Genomic DNA, 24,421 nt, shown 5'->3' on the forward strand with positions numbered 1-24,421 from the left:
TTTAGTGCTTGATCTACTAATTATCTTATCTATAAAACACAAAATAGTGACGTAATGAATACTGTAACAAGGTAAAAAGCGTAATTGATATGACAATAATACAATCAATAATACTTAAACTACATACGTATGTGTGTGTACATCCATATATAAACTAATATTATAACAGTACAATAAATAATAATAATAATAATATTTTTATAAATATAAAAAAACAGAGAAAAATATATGTATATATTTACCATAATACATAATAATTCAATAAATCATTTCAAAACAGTTGAACGTGAATAATACAAATAAAAGCATCTATGATGAAACACATCAAAGGAGATCTAGTGGCAGATTTTAATGCAATATGAATAAAACTTAATCATTATCAGGTGAAAAGAGACATGTTGTAAGGATCTAAAATAGTAATAGGGTAGATCACAAAAGTAGTACCGTATTTTTTGGATTATAAATCGCTCCGGAGTATAAGTCGCACCGGCCGAAAATGCATAATAAAGAAGGAAAGAAACATATATAAGTCGCACTAGAGCAGGGGTCACCAACCTTTTTGAAACCAAGAGCTACTTCTTGGGTAGTGATTAATGCGAAGGGCTACCAGTTTGATACACACTTAAATAAATTGCCAGAAATAGCCAATTTGCTCAATTTACCTTTAACTCTATGTTATTATTAATAATTAATGATATTTACACTTAATTGAACGGTTTAAAAGAGGAGAAAACACGAAAAAAATGACAATTAAATTTTGAAACATAGTTTATTTTCAATTTCGACTCTTTAAAATTCAAAATTCAACCGAAAAAAAGAAGAGAAAAACTAGCTAATTCGAATCTTTTTGAAAAAATAAAAAAAATAATTTATGGAACATCATTAGTAATTTGTCCTGATTAAGATTAATTTTAGAATTTTGATGACATATTTTAAATAGGTTAAAATCCAATCTACACTTTGTTAGAATATATAACAAATTGAACCAAGCTATATTTTTAACAAAGACAAATCATTATTTCTTCTAGATTTTCCAGAACAAAAATTTTAAAATAAATTCAAAAGACTTTGAAATAAGATTTAAATTTGATTCTACAGATTTTCTAGATTTGCCAGAATATTTTTTTTGAAATTTAATCATAATAAGTTTGAAGAAATATTTCACAAATATTCTTCGACGAAAAAACAGAAGCTAAAATGAAGAATTAAATTAAAATGTATTTATTATTCTTTACTATAAAAAATAAAAAAATTTACTTGAACATTGATTTAAATTGTCAGGAAAGAAGAGGAAGGAATTTAAAAGGTAAAAAGGTATATGTGTTTAAAAATCCTAAAATAATTTTTAAGGTTGTGTTTTTTCTCTAAAATTGTCTTTCTGAAAGTTATAAGAAGCAAAGTAAAAAAATTAATGAATATATTTAAACAAGTGAAGACCAAGTCTTTAAAATATGTTCTTGGATTTCCAAATTCTATTTGAGTTTTGTCTCTCTTAGAATTAAAAATGTCGGGCAAAGCGAGACCAGCTTGCTAGTAAATAAATACAATTTAAAAAATAGAGGCAGCTCACTGGTAAGTGCTGCTATTTGAGCTATTTTTAGAAAAGGTCAGCGGGCTACTCATCTGGTCCTTACGGGCTACCTGGTGCCCGCGGGCACCGCGTTGGTGACCCCTGCACTAGAGTATAAGTCGCATTTTTGGGGGAAATTTATTTGATAAAATCCAACACCAAGAATAGACATTTGAAAGGCAATTTAAAATAAATAAAAAATAGTGATCAACAGGCTGAATAAGTGTACGTTATATGACGCAAAGTAATTTATATTCATCCCTCTTGGCAACTACCTGGGCGTAATTTCACACATAAATCGCTCCAGAGTATAAATCGCACCCACCGGCCAAACTATGAAAAAAACTGCGATTTATAATCCGAAAAATACGGTAATTAAATTAAGAATAATAATTGTGTTGATAAATCAAAGTAAAACAGAAAAAAATATGTATGACTATTTCTATTGCAATGAAATGAGAATGAATATGATGAATGGGGATGACACCTTAGACTTAGACAAACTTTAAGGATGGAAAGTGTAAGGATGGAAAGGATAATGCAGGTATAAAGTAGACTAGAAATGTACCGTAGTAGCAATATAAAATATAACATATATGTAATATTTACATATTATATATACAGTGTATGATATATACTGTATATATTATATTTTTATTTAATAGATACAATATATAATAATTACCATGTACAATATTACAATACCCGTATTTTCCGCACTATAAGGCGTACCGGATTATAAGGCGCACCTTCAATGAATGGCCTATTTTAAAACTTTGTTCATATATAAGGCGCACCACATTATAAGGCGCATAGAATAGACGCTACAGTAGAGGCTGGGGTTACGTTATACTTAAACTACATATGTATGTGTGTGTACATCCATATATAAACTAATATAACAATACAACCAATAATATTAATAATAATATGTTTATAAATATAAAAAACATAGAAAAATATATGTATATATTTACCATAATACATAATAATTCAATAAATCATTTCAAAACAGTTGAACATGAATAATACAAATATCTATGATGAAACACATTAAAGGAGATCTAGTGGCAGATTTTAATGCAATTTGAATAAAACTTAATCATTATCAGGTGAAAAGAGACATGTTGTAAGGATCTAAAATAGTAATAGAGTACATCACAACAGTAGTAATTCAATTAGGAATAATAATTGTGTTGGTAAATCAATGTAAAACAGAAACAAATATGTATGACTATTTCTATTGCAATGAAATGAGACTAAAAGTAATAAGAGGAGAATATGATGAATGGGGATGACACCTTAGACTTAGACAAACTTTAAGGATGGAAAGTGTAAGGATGGAAAGGATAATGCAGGTATAAAGTAGACTAAAAATGTACCGTAGTCGCAATATAAAATATAACATACATGTAATATTTACATATTATATATACAGTATATAATATATACTGCATATATTATATTTTTATCTAAAAGATACAATATATAATAATTACCATGTACAATATCACAGTACCCGTATTTTCCGCACTATAAGGCGCACCGGATTATAAGGCGCACCTTCAATGAACGGCCCATTTTAAAACTTTGTTCATATACAAGGCGCACCGCATTATAAGGTTGCATAGAATAGACGCTATAGTAGAGGCTGGGGTTGCGAGACCTGTTGTGGCTCAATATTGGTCCATATATAAGGCGCACCGGATTATAAGGTTGCATAGAATAGACGCTACAGTAGAGGCTGGGGTTGCGAGACCTGTTGTGGCTCAATATTGGTCCATATATAAGGCGCACCGGATTATAAGGCGCACTGTCAGCTTTTGAGAAAACTGGAGGTTTTTAGGTGCGCCTTATAGTGCGGAAAATACGGTATACGTCACAGCTGCAGCATAGAATAGAGAGTACCGTATTTTTCGGACTATCAGTCGCAGTTTTTTTCATAGTTTGTGCGACTTATATATGTTTTTTTTCCTTCTTTACTATGCATTTTCGGCAGGTGCGACTTAAATTCCGGTGCGGCTTATACTCGGAAAAATACGGTAGATCCAGCAGAAAATAGACATTATAAACAAAGAGAGGTAGCTAACATAGAAGGTGTCAGGTAATAGACAGATTGATGTATGGCGAGTGATTACACAGCTGGATGGAGTGCCTGTGTATAATTATAATGTTTTTTATGACAAATGCCACACAAACTCCCTGAAATCCCCCGACGAGGATCAGAAGAATCCTTTCCCAGGCTGCAGTCCAAAGTGCAATCATTTAAAAATCAAGACTCAAACCTTTCAAATTGCTTGCTTAAATCCGCCGGGGTTTTGACTTTAATGTCGGCAATCACGCCGTTGCTCCGGCGGACAGCTGATCGTCATCACGTGAGCTGCGCTATTTATTGGTGGGGGGCTCCGAGCCTGCAGCGGCCATTAGCGTGAAGCGGATCCGTGTGAGATCTCCCGCCCGGCTGAAAGCGATCCCCTCGGCCTGGCCGCGCTCCCAGACACACTCGCTCTTTTTACACATAAAGACATGTAGTCCGCACATTTACAGGAATTCCTATCCTGCAGCCCGCTGCTTCGACACGTTTCACACACACTTTGTCCTCCCGCCTGCGCCTCTGCCACTTTGTCTCCCTACATGGTGTTGGAGCCAGCAGGTAGACGCCTGCTGGCTCGGAGGTGCTTGATGAGTGGATCATTAAATCCGCCTGTGGCTCTCGGCATGTTGCTAACACACTGGCTGCACTTGTGTGTGTCTTTGTGTGTCTGTGTGTGTGTGTGTGTGTGTGTAGTTTGACGGAGAGGGCCCAGCTCCTGAAGAACGTCTTCAAGAAGAGCACTGTGAGTCTGTACCGCTCCGAGTCCATGCAGCAGAACCTACTACGTAAGTTACACAACCTCCTCGTCTTGTCTTTTCTCGCCTTACGTTTGAAATACACTATATTGCCAAAAGTATTTGGCCACCCATCCAAATGATCGGAATCAGGTGTCCTAATCACTTGGCCCGGCCACAGGTGTGTAAAATCCAGCACTTAGGCATGGAGACTGTTTCTACAAACATTTGTGAAAGAATGGGCTCAGTCCTAGGATGCCACCTGTGCAACAAATCCATCCATCCATCTTCTTCCGCTTATCCGAGGTCGGGTCGCGGGGGCAGCAGCCTAAACAGGGAAGCCCAGACTTTCCTCTCCCCAGCCACTTCGTCCAGCTCTTCCCGGGGGATCCCGAGGCGTTCCCAGGCCAGCCGCGAGACATAGTCTTCCCAACGTGTCCTGGGTCTTCCCCTAAACACCTCCCTAGGGAGGCCTTCGGGTGGCATCCTGACCAGATGCCCGAACCACCTCATCTGGCTCCTCTCGAATCGACAAATCCAGTCGTGAAATTTCCCCGCTCCTAAATATTCCAAAGTCAACCGTCGGCTTTATTATAAGGAAATGGAAGATTTTGGGAACAACAGCAACTCAGCCACCAAGTGGTAGGCCACGCAAACTGACAGAGAGGGGTCAACAGATACTGAAGCGCATGGTGCAAAGACTTTCTGCACAGTCAGTTGCTACAGAGCTCCAAACTTCGTGTGAGCTTCCAATTAGCCCACGTACAGTACGCAGAGAGCTTCACGGAATGGGTTTCCATGGCCGGGCAGCTGCATCTAAGCCATACATCAGCAAGTCCAATGCAAAGCGTCGCCACTGGACTCTAGAGCAGTGGAGACGCCTTCTCTGGAGTGATGAATCACATTTTTCCATCTGGCAATCTGATGGACCAGTCTGGGTTTGGAGGTTGCCAGGAGAACGCTACATTTCGGACTGCATTGTGCCGAGTGTGAAATTTGGTGGAGGAGGACTGTTTCTACAAACATTTGTGAACGAATGGGCCGCTCTCAGGAGCTCAGTCATAGGGCGGCGTAGCTCGGTTGGTAGAGTGGCCGTGCCAGCAACTTGAGAGTTACAGGTTCGATTCCCGCTTCCTAGAGGGGGTGGGGGTTACCCACATATGCAGTCCTCTCCAAGGTTTCTCATAGTCATTCACATCGACGTCCCACTGGGGTGAGTTTTTCCTTTCCCGTATGTGGGCTCTGTACCGAGGATGTCGTTGTGGCTTGTGCAGCCCTTTGAGACACTTGTGATTTAGGGCTATATAAATAAACATTGATTGATTGATTGATTCTGCCATCCTAGTCACTGCCGTTGTGTCCTTGGGCAAGACACTTTACCCACCTTCTCCCAATGCCACCCACACTGGTTTAAATGTAACTCAGATATTTGGTTTCACTATGTAAAGGGCTTTAAGTCACTAGAGGAAAGCGCTATATAAATATAATTCACTTCACTTCAGGATGCCACCTGTGCAACAAATCCAGTCGTGAAGTTTCCCCGCTCCTAAATATTCCAAAGTCAACCGTCGGCTTTATTATAAGGAAATGGAAGAGTTTGGGAACAACAGCAACTCAGCCACCAAGGGGTAGGCCACGTAAAATGACAGAGAGAGGTCAGCGGATGCTGAAGCGCATAGTGCAAAGACTTTCTGCACAGTCAGTTGCTACAGAGCTCCAGACTTCGTGTGAGCTTCCAATTAGCCCACGTGCAGTACGCAGAGCATACTTGCCGACCTTGAGGCCTTCGAATTCGGGAGATGGGCGGCGGGGTTAGTGGTAGCAGGGGGTGTATATTGTAGTGTCCTGGAAGAGTCAGTGCTGCAATGTGTTGTTCTGTTGTGTTTATGTTGTGTTACGGTGCGGATGTTCTCCCGAAATGTGTTTGTCATTCTTGTTTGGTGTGGGTTCACAGTGTGGCTTATATTTGTAACAGTGCTAAAGTTGTTTATACGGCCACCCTCAGTGTGACCTGTATGACTGTTGATCAAAGTATGCCTTGCATTCACTTGTGTGTGTGTGTTGAAGCCGCGTATATTGTGTGACTGGGCCGGCACGCTGTTAGTATGGAGGAGAAGCGGACCTGACGTTAAAGGCGGTGCTTTTTAAGGCACGCCCCCAAGATTGTTAACCTCACCAATGCGCTTTTGGAAGAATGGTGGGAAATTCCTATAAACACACTCCGCAACCTTGTGGACAGCCTTCCCAGAAGAGTTGGACGGACATCATATTGAACCCTATGGGTTAGGAATGGGATGGCACTTCAAGTTCATATGTGAGTCAAGGCAGGTGGCCAAGCACTTATGGCAATATAGTGTTGAAGAAGGATGCGTTCACATTGTGTCTCAGTACTCTATAGCCCAGAAATGACGATATGTTAGCAAGTAATTACCTAAGCAAGTAATTTACTAAGATTAATCCAAATTCAAAATTGTGGTTAACCATTTGACAATCCAAATGTTTACTAAAAGCTTCTAAAATATACTTCGCAAGCAACACATTATCTCTCATATTTGTCATTTAACACTGGTTCGTGTCTTTGGTCCGTGCAACGTTCACTTGCAAGCGGTCCAAGTCCGTTTGTTGCGTGTGCAAGGACCCAAAAGAACAAAACTCACCAGTTCCCTTTAAAGGCCTACTGAAATGAAATATTTTTATTCAAACGGGGATAGCAGATCCATTCTATGTGTCATACTTGATCATTTCGCGATATTGACATATTTTTGCTGAAAGGATTTAGTAGAGAACATCGACGATAAAGTTCACAACTTTTTGGTCGCTGATAAAAAAAAGCCTTGCCTGTACCGGAAGTAGCGTGACGTCACAGGAGGAAGGGCTGCTCACATTTTCCTATTGTTTACACCAGCAGCGAGAGAGATTCGGACCGAGAAAGCGACGATTACCCCATTAAATTGAGCGAGGATAAAAGATTTGTGGATGAAGAACGTGAGAGTGAAGGACTAGAGTGCAGTGCAGGACGTATCTTTTTTCGCTCTGACCGTAACTTAGGTACAAGCTGGCTCATTGGATTCCACACTTTCTCCTTTTTCTATTGTGGATCACGGATTTGTATTTTAAACCACCTCGGATACTATATCCTCTTGAAAATGAGAGTCGAGAACGCAAAATGGACATTCACAGTGACTTTTATCTCCGCGGTGAAGCTCTTTAGCTACGGAGCTAACGTGATAGCATCATGCTTAAATGCAGATAGAAACAAAAGAAATAAACCCCTGACTGGAAGGATAGACAGAAGATCAACAATACTATTAAACCATGGACATGTAAATACACGGTTAATAATTTCCAGCCTGGCGAAGCTTAACAATGCTGTTGCTAACGACGCCATTGAAGCTAACTTAGCAACGGGACCTCACAGAGCTATGCTAAAAACATTAGCTATCCACCTACGCCAGCCAGCCCTCATCTGCTCATCAACACCCGTGCTCACCTGCGTTCCAGCGATCGACGGAGCGACGAAAGACTTCACCCGATCATAGATGCGGTCGGCGACCCGGAGACGGAGGAAGTCAAGGTGAGGTCGGCGGCTAGCGCGTTTGCTATCCATCTCAAAGTCCTCCTGGTTGTGTTGCTGTAGTCCGCCGCTAATACACCGATCCCACCTACAGCTTTCTTCTTTGCAGTCTTCATTGTTCATTAAACAAATTGCAAAAGATTCACCAACACAGATGTCCAGAATACTGTGGAATTATGAGATGAAAACAGAGTTTTTTGTATTGGATTCAATGGGGCCGAATACTTCCGCTTCAACGATTGACGTCACGCGCATACGTCATCATACATAGACGTTTTCAACCGGAAGTTTAGCGGGAAATTTAAAATGTCACTTTATAAGTTAACCCGGCCGTATTGGCATGTGTTGCAATGTTAAGATTTCATCATTGATATATAAACTATCAGACTGCGTGGTCGGTAGTAGTGGCTTTCAGTAGGCATTTAACTGACCCTGACATGAAATGTGTGAACGCATCCTAAAAGTGTGTTTGTGTGAAAACCGTAAAGAAAAACCACAAAAAAAATGCTGTGTTATGCATGTTAGGCCAGTAGTCACCTTAGCCCCTTTTGCACAGGACTTTCTGTGTTGAAATCAGGCGCCCCTTTCACCCTCGCCTACCCGTGTCGGCCTTTTGTATAAACAACGTGGACTCGCAACAGGAAGTCAGCTTATCGGTGGTCAGTATCGGAGGTGGGTCAGTGGCGTAGTCCACCCGTTGCCGAGCCCCTTTCACACAGTCCGTGAACGCTGGCTTCTAAACAGGACAGGGAAACGCAGAAAAGTGTGGAAGGCACAAAAATGTCCGATTGAAAACGTTGCGATAGGGACTGCCGAGCGTCAGAGGCTGGTCCGAAACCTGTTTGAAAGGAGCTCGCGGAAAGTCGGGACATTGAACATTCATTATATTGCTGGACAAAATATTATTTTGACACCAAATTAAGGTTTTATTTCTTATAAGCAGTGGTGTGCCGTCAGGAATTTGAGAACACATAGTTGATAGACAGTTGCGATAGCCAATCAGATCACAAGTTGTTGACAGTAGCCTATCTAGGTAGCCCGATGTTATCGAGGCTGTGATCTTGTCATTCCAAAGTGAGTATCCAATCACAAGTTTCTCTGCTGGCCTAACAACCAGAAATCATGATCATAATTAAAGATAAAAGTATTTCTTTTATTGACTTTCCCTAAATATCTAAAAGTATTCATATTCTCTTCATGTCATATTATGCTCCTTTCCAATGCTGTTGTTTTTAGTTTTAGTTTGTATCCAATCAGAATTCAGCTGGCTTATGTTGCCATGCTGTACCAAATCTGCCCGGGACCTTCAGAATCAACAATGCGGGGACATACAGTTGATAGACAGTTGCGATAGCCAATCAGATCACAAGTTGTTGTCAGTAAGGCCTTCTAGATGGCCTCACGTTAGACGTGACATTTACCCGTCCTGTGATTGGAAAATCACCGGGACCGTTAGCGGATTAATTTGTGAACACATACAGTTGATAGACAGTTGCGATAGCCAATCCGACCCTACTCAGTGGCCTAGTGGTTAGAGTGTCCGCCCTGAGATCGGTAGGTTGTGGGTTCAAACCCATTACCTCCCTGCTTGGCACTCAGCATCAAGGGTTGGAATTGGGGGTTAAATCACCAAAAATTATTCACGGGCGCGGCCACCGCTGCTGCTCACTGCTCCCCTCACCATTCCAGGGGGTGATCAAGGGGATGGGTCAAATGCAGAGGACACATTTCACCACACCTAGTGTGTGTGTGTGTGTGTGTGTGACAATCATTGGTACGTTAACTTAACTTTAACTTTTAACAAGTTGTTGAGAGTAGCCTATCTAGGTAGCCTGATGTTAACGAGGCTGTGATTGGATACTCACTTGTCATTCCAAAGTGAGTATCCAATCCCAAGTTTCAATTTAGCAGAAAGCGGGAAGTGTTGCGCCGTAGCCATACCGGGCTTGCAGAGAAGGAACAAATAAGTGAACAAACAGACGAATAAAATGAGCTCTTAATCTCTCTTTGCACAAATTTCACTTCAATAAATATATGCGAGCGCAGTTTTTGGTAAAACCGGGTCAGGCAGTTTGTTTTGTGGTCTCCTTTTGGTGCCATCCCTTTCCCAGCAAATCCAGGGTACTGGCTGGTTCGTCCGTGTTGCTGGGCTCATATCGCTCATTTGTTTGTAAGCGGAACTACTCCCAAATGTTTTTTGTTCCTCCTAGTTTGTAAAATAGCAGTCTCGCTTCCACCCGCAGTGACAAAGATTGCGGATGATCGACAAGAGGGTTCACTCTGTTCATTTCATTCCGCTAGGGAGTGAACGTGCGATGGGAAGCGAGTCACAAAGAAAAGAAGCACACACGAACATAGCAATTTATCGATTATCAGTTATCGTTTGATCAATTGATCGGCTTCGACTAATTAATGTCAGCGCAGGATGATATGTCGCTGTGTGAAAGTGCACTCGGTTACGGCAATATCCATTTTCTACAAAAGCGGGCTTTTTGTTAGCTACAGTTTCAGGTTTGATGCGACTGTTCCAATAAAAAAAAAAATCCTCAAACGCCAAAACAGGAAGTGCTGCCCCCCACCCCCCTCCGCCGCCTTTAGCAGATGAGTCACCTTCACGGAGGATTAGCGACGCTAAATACTTCCAGCATGAGGACGACAGCGTATCGAATAACGAGCTGTCAAGTGGAGGCTTTGTCAGAATCTTGTTTTCTTTTTCTTGTCGTCACCTTTTTTGTTTGTCTCCTTTTTTATCATTTTGTGCCTGGGCTTACTCTTTTGTTGAAGACCAAAAGTATTCGCACTGCAAAAAGTCAGTGTTCAAAAACAAGACGAAAAAAAATACAAAAATGAGGGGTATTTTATTTGAACTAAGCAAAATTATCGGCCAATAGGACAAGAAAATTTGGCTTGTCAAGACTTTCCAAAACAAGTAAAATTAGCTAACCTCAATGAACCCAAAAATACCTTAAAATAAGTATATTCTCACTAATAACAAGTGCACTTTTCTTGGTAGAAAGGAAAAAAAAAGAGACCTTTTTGCTCAATATGTTGAAAAATATTCTTAAATTAAGTAAATGCTGGTGCCATTATCTTGACATAATGATATGCGCTCGGCATTACATTTCTTTAAACCAGCCAACTTATACTAAAAACTAGTTTTTTTTTCATAATGGAAAGTCAACAAGGCAACCGCTTGTTACTCTCGGGGTCTCCTAGCTGCTCAGACAAATCATATTGTCTAAAAATGCATTTTTCCATCGATAACATGACATCATCACGCCAAGTGCGTGCTCTTTCAGTCAATTAGTGCGCGAGGAATATATTTATCTATCTATATATATATATATATATATATATATATATATATATATATATATATATATATATATATATATATATATATATATATATATATATATATATATATATATATATATATATATATATATACACTACCGTTCAAAAGTTTGGGGTCACCCAAACAATTTTGTGGAATAGCCTTCATTTCTAAGAACAAGAATAGACTGTCGAGTTTCAGATGAAAGTTCTCTTTTTCTGGCCAATTTGAGCGTTTAATTGACCCCACAAATGTGATGCTCCAGAAACTCAATCTGCTCAAAGGAAGGTCAGTGTTGTAGCTTCTGTAACGAGCTAAACTGTTTTCAGATGTGTGAACATGATTTGCACAAGGGTTTTCTAATCATCAATTAGCCTTCTGAGCCAATGAGCAAACACATTGTACCATTAGAACACTGGAGTGATAGTTGCTGGAAATGGGCCTCTATACACCTATGTAGATATTGCACCAAAAACCAGACATTTGCAGCTAGAATAGTCATTTACCACATTAGCAATGTATAGAGTGTGTTTCTTTAAAGTTAAGACTAGTTTAAAGTTATCTTCATTGAAAATAAGGACATTTCCATGTGACTTCAAACTTTTGAACGGTAGTGTACGGCGTGGCGCAGTTGGGAGAGTGGCCGTGCCAGCAACCTGAGGGTTCCTGGTTCAATCCCCACCTTCTACCAACCTCGTCACGTCCGTTGTGTCCTTGAGCAAGACACTTCACCCTTGCTCCTGATGGGTCGTGGTTAGGGCCTTGCATGGCAGCTCCCGCCATCAGTGTGTGAATGTGTGTGTGAATGGGTGAATGTGGAAATAGTGTCAAAGCGCTTTGAGTACCTTGACGGTAGAAAAGCGCTATATAAGTATAACCCATTTACCATTTAGTGTATATATAGCCTGGCCCCCGGCCAAAACATTTTTAATTGTAATTTTTAAGAATTCATCTGAATGTGCATGAACTATTCTGTTCAAAATTGTTAGAAATGTCACATGTTAAATGTTTGAATATTAACTGTCAGTTTACTGTACTGTGCCAACTGTACTACTATACGAGTACATATTTTCTTTTGTTTCATTGAAAATAAAACAGCAAAGTCCATCCGTTTTAATTATGAGACAAAATTGTGTCAAAGTCGTGATTTTTTTTTTTCATGCATGCAATAAGAAATTATTACTTTAAAAAAGTAGTTTTATACTTGTGAGTGTTGATGACACAGCTTTGCAACAGTTGATATTCTAGTTTCAAGCATGTTTTACTCAATATAGGTCATCAAATCTCAGCAACAAGCTGTAATATCTTACTGAGATCATTTAGGACCAAAACACTTAAAACAAGTAAAACACTCGAACATAAAATCTGCTTAGTGAGATGAATTATCTTATCAGACAGAAAATAAGCAAATATCACCCTTATTTGAGATATTTAATCTTACTTAGATTTCAATTTTTGCAGTGTAGACAACATCAACGTTATCTTTAGCGCGGAATCGCAAGAATGTTTGCATTTTAAGGCCTTATTATTTCATGCTCTCGTATTTTCTCGTTTGTTTGACATTCCAATGGAAAATCGGATTTTTCTTACTGTTGCACCGTGTTGTTGACATATTGTAGTTTTTCTATTTTTCTCACAGTAACAAATACATTAGATTTTTTTTGGAGGAGCCAGGAATGTTAACATTGGATCAAATGTTAGATTTTTTTTCTTGCCTTTGTTTCGTTGATTTTTTTGACAATATCAAGTAAACTGAAAAGTTAACAATGGATTTTCCAAGTTAATGAAATCGTGTAAACATTGCTCTGTTTAAAAATGAATTACTAGAATTTCTAATTAGGCTAACTATCTTAATTTGTATTTGTTTTTTACAATATCGAGTAACCTAGACAGATTTTTTTTCTAGTATTTGTAGAGTGAAACAACTACTCTATTAAATTTTAAAAAGACTAACTAAAACGTAAAATCATGCGAGCTACATTAAAAACCTCTTAAGGCCCAAGCTGTTTGTTTACATGCTTTTTTTAATTTCTCTTTGCTATTTGGGTTTATTGGACCCTAATTAGAATAAAAAACTAAGAATCATCTTTTTATATAATGTACTTAGTCGATAAGTACACAAACGTGTACTTCATGTTTAGTGACATGCTAACTCTTATTTTTAAACTTTTTTTCCCCCAAATTCCATTGTATGTTATACTCTTCTGACACCACCAGATGGCAGTATAAGTGTCCACATAAGTGGCCATAAGACCCCAATTCAGTAGTGTACACAATTTTGGAAATAAGAGCTAAAAGGTGCTGTCCACGCATGTGACCACTAAGGCCTTTAGAGTAAATTTTTTTTGTTTGTTTTTGCAATGATCGATTATCGTATTTTTCGGAGTATAAGTCGCTCCGGGGTATACGTTGCACCGGCCGAAAATGCATAATAAAGAAGGAAAAAAACATATATAAGTCGCACTGGAGTATAAGTCGCATTTTTTGGGGAAATGTATTTGATAAAAGCCAACACCAAGAATAGACATTTGAAAGGCAATTTAAAATAAATAAAGAATAGTGAACAACAGGCTGAATAAGTGTACGTTATATGAGGCATAAATAACCAACTGAGAACGTGCCTGGTATGTTAACGTAACATATTATGGTAAGAGTCATTCAAATAACTATAACATATAGAACATGCTATACGTTTACCAAACAATCTGTCACTCCTAATCGCTAAATCCCATGAAATCTTATACGTCTAGTCATGAGCTAAATAATATTATTTGATATTTTACGCTAATGTGTTAATTTCACACATAAGTCGCTCCTGAGTATAAGTCGCACCCCCGGCCAAATTATGAAAAAAACTGCGACTTATACTCCGCAAAATACGGTAGGCTAACTACCTTAAATTGTATTTATTTTTTACAATATCGAGTAACCTAGACAGATTTTTTTCTAGTATTTGTAGAGTGAAACAACTACTCTATTAAATTTAAAAAAGACTAACTAAAACGTAAAATCATGCGAGCTACATTAAAAACCTCTTAAGTCCCAAGCTGTTTGTTTACATGCTTTTTTTTTTTATTTCTCTTTGCTATTTGGGCTTATTGGACCCTAATTAGAATAAAAAACTAAGAATCATCTTTTTATATGATGTACTTAGTCCATAAGTACACAAACGTGTACTTCATGTTTAGTGACAAGCTAACTCTTATTTTAAATTTTTTTTTTTCCAAATTCCATTGTATGTTGTACTCTTCTGACACCACCAGATGGCAGTATAAGTGTCCACATAAGTGGCCATAAGACCCCAATTCAGTAGTGTACACAATTTTGGAAATAAGAGCTAAAAGGTGCTGTCCACGCATGTGCCCACCAAGGCCTTAAGAGTTAAATTTTTTTGTTTGTTTTTGCAATGATCGATTAATCGGTGGCCTAGTGGTTAGAGTGTCCGCCCTGAGATGGGTAGGTTGTGAGTTCAAACCCTGGCCGAGTCATACCAAAGACTATAAAAATGGGACCCATTACCTCCCTGCTTGGCACTCAGCATCAAGGGTTGGAATTGGGGGTTAAATCACCAAAAATGATTCCCGGGCGCGGCCACCGCTGCTGCTCACTGCTCCCCTCACCTCCCAGGGGGTGAAAAAGGGGATGGGTCAAATGTAGAGGACACATTTCACCACGCCGAGCGTGTGTGTGACTATCATTGGTACTTTAAGTTTAACTTTAAGCTAGAAATGTTCTGATATAATCTTCAAGTACGGTAGATCAAGTGGTATTCTTCGGGCTTTATCCAAGAAAAACAACATCAAAACTAAGACTTGTAATAATTGTGACTCTGCAAATGCAAAATGTCGACATCTTCCTTCTCCTTTTTAGTTCCTAATTAGGCGATGATAGTCCGTTTTAGATTAGCCCACAACAAAAGAGTTAAAATGTTTTGATTTTGTGTTTCATTCATTTGTGTTCTGTTGCGTGCTTTTGTCTGATCAGTTTGCTTTTGTTTGTCGTCTCTCAGGTGGGCACGAGTCGCATGTTGTGTGACCCTTTTTGTTACGTTTCCATCGTAGTTCCTCGTTAGAGCCTTTTCTTCCCTTCGTCTTTTTCTTTGGTTCCTCTCTCCCTCGTGTGTTTGCTGTGTTCTGACGTGAGCCCACTTTTTGAAAAAAAAAAAACACGGTGATATGATGAAATGTTGCGCTGTTATTCCCCCCCCCCCCCTGGCCCCCACGGCTCAGCACACTCCTTTGAGCTGACCAACCGGGCCCCACAGGTAGCCTACTGATCCGCTCGTTTGACCCCAAGGTGAGACTCAAAAGGGAAACTTTCGGAACTTAGCGAGTAACCTTTAGACCAGGGGTGTCCAAACTTCCTTCACTGAAGCATGCAGGGGCCAATTTGATGTTTTTTTTATTTTCAAAATAATACAATATATAGATGTTTTTTTGGAGGTTTTCTTACCTTTAAGGCTCTGCTCAAGTTTTGTTTAAAAAAAAAAAATTTCTTTTAATTTTGTCTTTTTTATTTGTTATTATTCAACGGTCAAATTAATAATAATTAATTTGTTATTATTCAACGGTGAAGGCGCACTTAAAATCCTTTTTTTCTTCTCAAAACTCGACAGTGCGCCTGATAACCCGGTGCGCTTAATGTCCGGAATAATTCTGGTTGTGCTTACCGACCTCGAAGCAGTTTTATTTGGTACACGGTGAAAGGATAAGTGTGATCAGTAGATGGCAGTCAAACATAAGAGATACGTGTAGACTGCACTTTGATGGCAATATGACTCAAGTAAACAACACCAACAAAATAATGCAAAATATAGATGTTTTTTTATTTATTTTTTTACCTTTAAGGCTCTGCTCAAGTTTTGTTCTGGCAACCCGGATGGATTTCAGTCATAAAAATTTTAAAATTGAATCATTTTTATTTGTTATTATTCAACGGTCAAATCCATAGATCAGGGGTGTCAAAGTCATTTTAGCTCAGGGGCCACATGGAGGAAAATCTCTGCCGGACTATTAAAATCCTGGCATTAAAACTAAAAAATAAAGACAACTTCAGATTGTTTTCTTTGTCTTATTTTGGCCAAAATTAGAACAAACACATTCTGAAGGCGCACTTAAAATACTTTTATTTCCTCAAAACTCGACAGTGCGCCTAATGCCCGAATAATTCTGGTTGTGCTTACCGACCTCAAAGCAGTTTTATTTGGTACACGGTGTAAGGATAAGTGTGACCAGTAGATGGCAGTCAAACGTAAGAGATACGTGTAGACTGCACTTTGATGGCAATATGACTCAAGTAAACAACACCAACAAAATAATGCAAAATATAGATGTTTTTTTTATTTATTTTTTTACCTTTAAGGCTCTGCTCAAGTTTTGTTCTGGCAACCCGGACAGATTTCAGGCATAAAAATGTTAAAATTGAGTATTTTTAATTTTTTATTATTCAATGGTCAAATCTCTAGATCAAGGGTGTCAAAGTCATTTTAGCTCAGGGGCCACATGGAGGAAAATCTATGCCGGACTATTAAAATTCTGGCATTAAAACTAAAAACGTTGTCTTATTTTGGCCAAAATTAGAACAAACACATTCTGAAGGCGCACTTAAAATCATTTTATTTCTCAAAACTCAACAGTGCGCCTAATGTCCAGGATAATTCTGGTTGTGCTTACCGACCTCGAAGCAGTTTTATTTGTTACATGGTGTAATGATACGTGTGACCAGTAGATGGCAGTCAAACATAAGAGATATGTGTAGACTGCACTATGATGGCAATATGACTCAAGTAAACAACATCAACAAAATAATACAATATAAAGATGTTTTGTTTTTTTTACCTTTAAGGCTCTGCTCAAGTTTTGTTCTGGCAACCCGGACAGATTTCAGGCATAAAAATGTTAAAATTGAGTATTTTTCATTTTTTATTATTCAGTGGTCAAATCCCTAGATCAGGGGTGTCAAAGTCATTTTAGCTTAGGGGCCGCATGGAGGAAAATCTGTGCCAGACTATTACAATCATGGCATTAAAACGAAAAAATAAAGACAACTTCAGATTGTTTTATTTGTCTTATTTTGGCCAAAAATAGAACAAACACATTCTGAAAATATTACAATAAAAATATAGAAAAAAAATACCAGCATATAACTGAATACATTTACATATGCATAAAAATGTATTTTATTTTGTATTATTTTTTTTAATGAATTAACGTTTATGACAACCTTTTTTCCAAAACACATTATAGAATGTGAGATATAACAGGATAATGCATACATTTATCATTTGTTTTCAAAACGCTTACAAAAAAGTGGGACCCCAAAAATGTACTGTGGGACCCCATTCCCATCAAGTGCGTGCTGTGGTCTGCGGGTTGGTTCTAATACTTATCAAATATCATAGATAATTCATTTGCGGGCCGGATTTGGCCCGCGGGCCTTGACTTTGACACATGTGACATAATGGATGTATAATTAATATAATTTAATATGAAAGTTCAACTTCTACCTTGTTTACTTTTGTGACGACCTCTTCAAAGCTTTGTAATCGATAAGAAATATGTGTGGAGAGAGTCTTTTGCATTTCCCAGTCTTTTGCATTTTTCCCATCATGCCTTGCAATGGATTTCAATGTCAAATTTAAAAATAAAATAACAATTTTTTATATCCACAAAGTTTATTGAGCAGGTTGTTATGTGTGACCATGTGTGTTCACTGTTTGTGCTGGTTGATATATATATTTTTTCCTGCATCATGACTAGGAAAGGTTGTTTGGATTGGGTCGTATAAGTAAATGCTCTGCTCGAGAGGTCAAGATGTATGGTCACTGATGTATGTTTTTTCACATTGTCCACAACGTGCCAGATCCGGCCCGCAGGCCTTGACTTTCACACCCCTGTTCTAGATCAACTTCAGATCCTTTTGTCGAAAAAATATATACAGTATCTTTTTCATATTTTTTTTTGTTTTAATGGCAAAAACACAAAACGTGCAATATTCCCCCCCCACCCCCCCCCCCCCCCCCCCCCCACCCCAAAATTCAAAGTGCATTATTAGCTTTAAAGAAAAAAACAACCTGCATGCCAGCTTTGTGTTATTAGAGTCGACATTACATTTAAAATCTTTTTAAAAAATTATAGTATTTTTTGGAATCTGCCGCGGGCCGTTGAATAGTTCGCACTTTGGACACCCCTGCTTTAGTATTGTTGTTATGCCTTTTAGAAAAAATGTGTGCCTTTTTAAATGCAAACTTTTTTAAGGAGTATATTCATTTTTATCTCTGTGTTTCATGTCAAGCGCTAACCACTGAGCTTCGCTTAGCATTAGCCTAGCTCGGTCCAAAATACTAAAAAGAACCGCCCCCAAATTACAATTAAAACCTCATTTTATGTTTTAACTGAGCTATAACATTGTATTTAACAAGTATAATAAAAAAAATGTTTTTGTTGTACTACTTTAATTTGGATTTTAATACGTCTCTAAGAGCTAAGCGCTCACCGATTCTTGCTACCTTGTTAGCTCTTGATTTAGCTGTAATATAAATTGTGGTGTTCGTCTCCTAAAATGTATCATTTTCAAATAAATTTGATATTAGATAAAATATGACATTTAGTTTTCCTGTTAAATGAGTTATTTTCATTTATGTCAAGACAATAAATGATAAAAATGGCAATTAATTTAATAAATGTGGTTAAAGTATTTAAACACAATAATAGCAATAAAATAACTACTACACCTAATAAAAATGTGTGCCTTTTTAAATGCAAACTTTTTTAAGGAGTATATTCATTTTTATCTCTGTGTTTCATGTCAAGTGCTAACCACTTGTCTTTGCTTAGCATTAGCCTAGCTCGGTCCAAAATACTAAAAAGAACCGCCCCCAAATTACAATCAAAACATCATGTCATGTTTTAACTGAGATTTAACATTGTATTTAACAAGTATAATAACTTCTTTTTTTTGCTGTACTACTTTAATTTGGATTTTAATATGTCTCTAAGAGCTAAGCGCTCACCGATTCTTGCTAACTTTTTAGCGCTTGATTTAGCTGTAAAATAAATTGTGGCGTTCGTCTCCTGAAATCTATCATTATAAAATAAATGTGATATTAGATAAATTGTGACATTTAGTAAAGGAGGCTTTTTCATTTATGTAAAGACGATTAATGATAAAAATGGAAATTAATTTATTAAATGTGGTTAAAGTATGTAAACAGAATAATAGCAATAAAATAACTACTACACGTAATAAAAATGTGTGCCTTTTTCAATGCAAACTTTTTTAAGGATTATATTAATTTTAATTTATTTGTTTAATGTCAAGCGCTAACCACTGGGCTTTGCTTAGCATTAGCCTAGCTCGGTCCAAAATACTAAAAAGAACCGCCCCCAAATTACAATTAAAACATGTCATGTTTTAACTGAGTTTTAACAAGTATAATAACTAATTTTTGCTGTACTACTTTAATTTGGATTTTAATATGTCTCTAATCTCACCGATTTTTGCTAGCTTGTTAGCTCTTGATTTAGCTGTAAAACAAATTGTGGCGTTCGTCTCCTAAAATGTATAATTTTAAAAGAAATTTGATATTGTATAAAATGTGACATTTAGTAAAGTAGGCTTTTTCATTTATGTAAAGACGATAAATGATAAAAAAAGAAATTAATTTAATAAATGTGGTTAAAGTACTTCAATCCAATCCACTTTATTTATATAGCACATTTAAACAACAAAAATGTTTCCAAAGTGCTGCACAACAATATTAAAAACAATATTCAAACCAATGACTGAATAAAAACAAAAAATAAATAAATATAAAAATAAATATGATTAAAAACGATTTTTAAGGGTAAAACCAATGTAAACAGAATAATAGCAATAAAATAACTACTGCAGTTAATAATTTTTTTACTTCTGCATAAATTTTATATTTTTTATTTGTTTATTAATATAAGTATTAAGGCTCTGCTTGCAAGGCAAGTCAGGACTTTACATGCAGTAGCCATTTTGTTAGCTGTTAGCATGTTAGCATTGCCATTTTAGTGAGATTGTCCCTAAAAAAAAAAAAAAAGGGTTAGGACTTGACGCTACCTACCTTGCAAGGTGCTACCCTTTACCGCATTTGAGAGCCGTTACTTTAGCAACCTGAAAGTACGTTGTAAGTAAGTTGTATCCATGCTAACTGTTAGCATTTTCGCCAAAACAAGGCGAAGCTTTAAAAAGCGAATCGATCTGGAACAGATGAAATTGAATTATTGTTTTTTTTCATTACATATTTTATCAGTAATGTAATCAAAGAAGGAAAATAATGCTATGCTAGCTGTTATCATTGTGAAGTTTAAAATGATTAATGGACAATTTTTAGGTATGAATAGGTTATACATGAAATATTATTCCCGAATTGTAGTTCCTGTTGTTTTATTGATATTCATTTTGATTATTTATTTCATTAATTTTATTTATTCTGGCACACAACCCCATGTACTGTTTTGGTTGTTCTTTGTGTAATCAATCGTTTTTTTACCTTCTCAATTTTAATGCCTTCTGTCCTCTTCGGCAGACGGCTACGCCTTTTCCCAAGACGAGAACGGCGTGGTGTCGCAGTCGGAGGTGATCCGGGCGTACGACACCACCAAGGAGAGGAGCCGGGAGTGGTGAGCGCCCGCCAATCAGTCGCCAGCGCCACCGCGACCACCCGCTTGGTGGTTTTCTTGTTTCTGGACGGCGGGTGACGTTTTTTTTTGGAGACGATGAGTACGACCGCAGACAGATAAGAATGGGACCATGGATTCTTTTGAGGAAGGGAACAGGTGAAGTGTGACGAGCACGGTGCTTTTTTGTCCTCCTCACCCTTTGCTCAGTTACGAGCGCCGAACCGAAACCGCTAAAAATAGGACTGCGAGACACGAGGGGGTGTGACGGTACGCCGCGCCCACGGTACAGTGCGGCGCTCGGCGTGAAGGTTCATTTTGGGAACAAAACCGCTTGAATGAGTTTTAAAATTAAAATATCGCAGCCGGTAATTCTGTAATACCATTTTTAATATTTATATTTCAATTTTTTTTAGTAAATCCCTTAATCGCCTGATGTGCGGAATGAATAGTTTCAGCTGATTATCGTCTTGGATTTGTCCGTGTGCATATTTTACACGGAAGGGAAGGCCAAGTGTTCCCGACCAGGAGACCTTAACGTGGGGTTTTCAAGTTCTGGCTTCTCCTTGGCGCAGTACAGAAGTACCTCAACTTACCAGCTTCATTGCTTCTTAACTCAAATTTTCTTGTATCTCAAATAGGGCTGCAACAACTAATCGATTAAAATCGATTATAAAAATAGTTGGCGATTAATTTAGTCATCGATTCGTTGGATCTACGCTATGCAGAGGATACTTTTTTTTATTTTATTTTTAATAAACCTTTATTTATGAATTGCAACATTTACAAACAGCTGAAAAACAATAATCAAAATAGGTATGGTGCTAGTATATATTTTTTTCAATAAAATACTGGAAAGTGTTGCGCTGGACCAGATGTTCCTCCAAGGGAATTTAAGTTGCTGGTCAATCCCAAGTTCTTTTGATGACATATAAGCTGAGTTTGAATGATCACCAGAACAGAATAAATAAGATGGAGAAAAAATAGAAAGAGCACAACTGGTAACCAATAGAAAGAAATAACTCTTAAATATGTATATATGTATATATATATATATCTCCGTCAAAAGGATAGAAATGTAGTTTGTCTCTTTTATCCGATTATTAATCGGTTAATCGAAGTAATAATCGACAGATTAATCGATTATCAAATTAGTTGTTAGTTGCAGGCCTAATCTCAAATCATTGAAATGAATTGAAATCAATTTCATTGACCCCCCGAAAAAAATAAACGGCACAATTTTAACGTGTGAAATGCCTTTTAAAAAGAAAAACAAAGGTTTAAATGAGAAATATTGTCTGAGAAACGGTACATGTAGTACTAAAAACTACAGTAGTTTTATGACGTAATGTAATAACAATGTACAATGTACCTTGGAGAGTGGACTACGGTATCGCCTTCTAGCTGCTTTTTCCGTCAAACACTCCGTCGGCAGCTTTTCCATATTTTCATGGATACATGTCCACCATTTAGACCAGACCTGGGCAAATTAAGGCCCGTTAAGCTTTTCAATTTGCCCCGCCGAACATTCCCAAATAACTAATGACCGTAAGTCTTGAACTATACAAAGTATTCCAATGGTTGGAATATGACACGTGGTGTCATTGCTGGTTTACGAGCAGACGAGCATGTTCGGCAGCGCACAATCATAGAGTACTTACAAGCAGACACAAGTACAGAAGCGTATCTAGTCGCTACTACTATGATGACGTCGATATTTTTTGGCATCACACCATCTTCTTTCGTTTTTCTTAAAATGTATATTGTGGAAATATGTCCCTGGACATATTTCCTGATCCTGTAACGACTTGGTATCAGATTGATACCCAAATGTGTGGTATCATGCAAAACTAATGTAAAGTGTCAAACAACAGAAGAATAAGTGATTATTAAATTTTAATAGAAGTGTAGATAGAACATGTTAAAAGAGAAAGTAAGCAGATATTAACAGTAAATGAACAAGTAGATTAATAATTCATTTTCTACCGCTTGTCCTTAATAATGTTGACAAAATAATAGGTAGATAAATGACACAATATGTTACTGCATATGTCAGCAGCTAAATTAGGAGCCTTTGTTTACTTACTAATAAAAGACAAGTTGTCTTGTATGTTCACTATTTTATTTAAGGACAAACTTGCAATAAAACATATGTTTAATGTACCCTAAGATTTTTTTGTTAAAATAAAGCCAAATTTTTTTTGTGGTCCCCTTTATTTAGAAAATTACCGGTACCAAAATATTGGTATTGATACAACACTAGTCTTTAAAATGTTAGGCCATACTTGCCAACCCTCCCGTTTTTAGCGGGAGAATCCCGGTATTCAACGCCTCTCCCGACAACCTACCCGGCAGAGATTTTCTCCCGACAAACTCCCGGTATTCAGCCGGAGCTGGAGGCCACGCCCCCTCCAGCTCAATGCGGACCTGAGACTGAGTGGGGACAGCCTGTTCTCACGTCCGCTTTCCCACAATATAAACAGCTTGCCTGCCCAATGAACGGAGAAGTTAAACAGGACAATACTGCCATCTAATGGATAGCCACCGGAACACTGAAATTCAAGTTTTTTTTTTCTTTTTCTATGTAAATAATATATATATATATATATATATATATATATATATATATATATATATATAGCTAGAATTCACTAAAAGTCAAGTATTTCATACATATATATATATATATATATGTATATATATATATTTATATATATATGAAATATATATATATATATATATATATATATATATATATATATATATATATATATATATATATATATTTATATATATATATATATATATATATATATATATATATATATATATATATATATATATATATTTATATATATATATATATATGAAATACTCGAGTTGGTGAATTCTAGCTGTAAATAATATATATATATATATATATATATATATATATATATATATATATATATATATATATATATATATATATAGCTAGAATTCACTGAAAGTCAAGTATATATATATGTATATATATATATATATATATATGAAATATATATATATATATATGAAATATCCATCCATTTTTTTTTTTTCTACCGCTTATTCCCTTCGGGGTCGCGGGGGGCGCTGGAGCCTATCTCAGCTACAATCGGGCGGAAGGCGGGGTACACCCTGGACAAGTCGCCACCTCATCGCAGGGCCAACACAGATAGACAGACAACATTCACACACTATAGGGCCAATTTAGTGTTGCCAATCAACCTATCCCCAGGTGCATGTCTTTGGAGGTGGGAGGAAGCCGGAGTACCCGGAGGGAACCCACGCAGTCACGGGGAGAACATGCAAACTCCACACAGAAATATCCAGAGGCCGGGATTGAACTCACGACTACTCAGGACCTTCATATTGTGAGGCAGACGCACTAACCCCTCTGCCACCGTGCTGCCTATATGAAATATATATATATATATATATGAAAT

General features: G+C 37.4%; 1 protein-coding gene across 4 annotated transcripts in view; it reads left to right on the forward strand.

Annotated features, from left to right (window-relative positions):
- LOC133645013 (phospholipid-transporting ATPase IA-like) overlaps window positions 1–23,517 on the forward strand; it is a 427,043-nt gene extending 403,526 nt beyond the window's left edge. For all 4 annotated transcript variants that reach the window (XM_062039795.1, XM_062039796.1, XM_062039799.1 and 1 more), the window contains 2 exons: window positions 4,359–4,450; window positions 20,867–23,517. In XM_062039795.1, coding sequence (XP_061895779.1) covers window positions 4,359–4,450; window positions 20,867–20,964 — 190 coding nt within the window. In that variant the 3' untranslated portion in view covers window positions 20,965–23,517. The remainder of the gene's footprint in view (window positions 1–4,358; window positions 4,451–20,866) is intronic.
- Window positions 23,518–24,421: the final 904 nt, after the last annotated feature.

This window comes from Entelurus aequoreus, linkage group LG28 (assembly GCF_033978785.1).
Source record: "Entelurus aequoreus isolate RoL-2023_Sb linkage group LG28, RoL_Eaeq_v1.1, whole genome shotgun sequence".
Lineage (NCBI taxonomy): Eukaryota > Metazoa > Chordata > Actinopteri > Syngnathiformes > Syngnathidae > Entelurus > Entelurus aequoreus.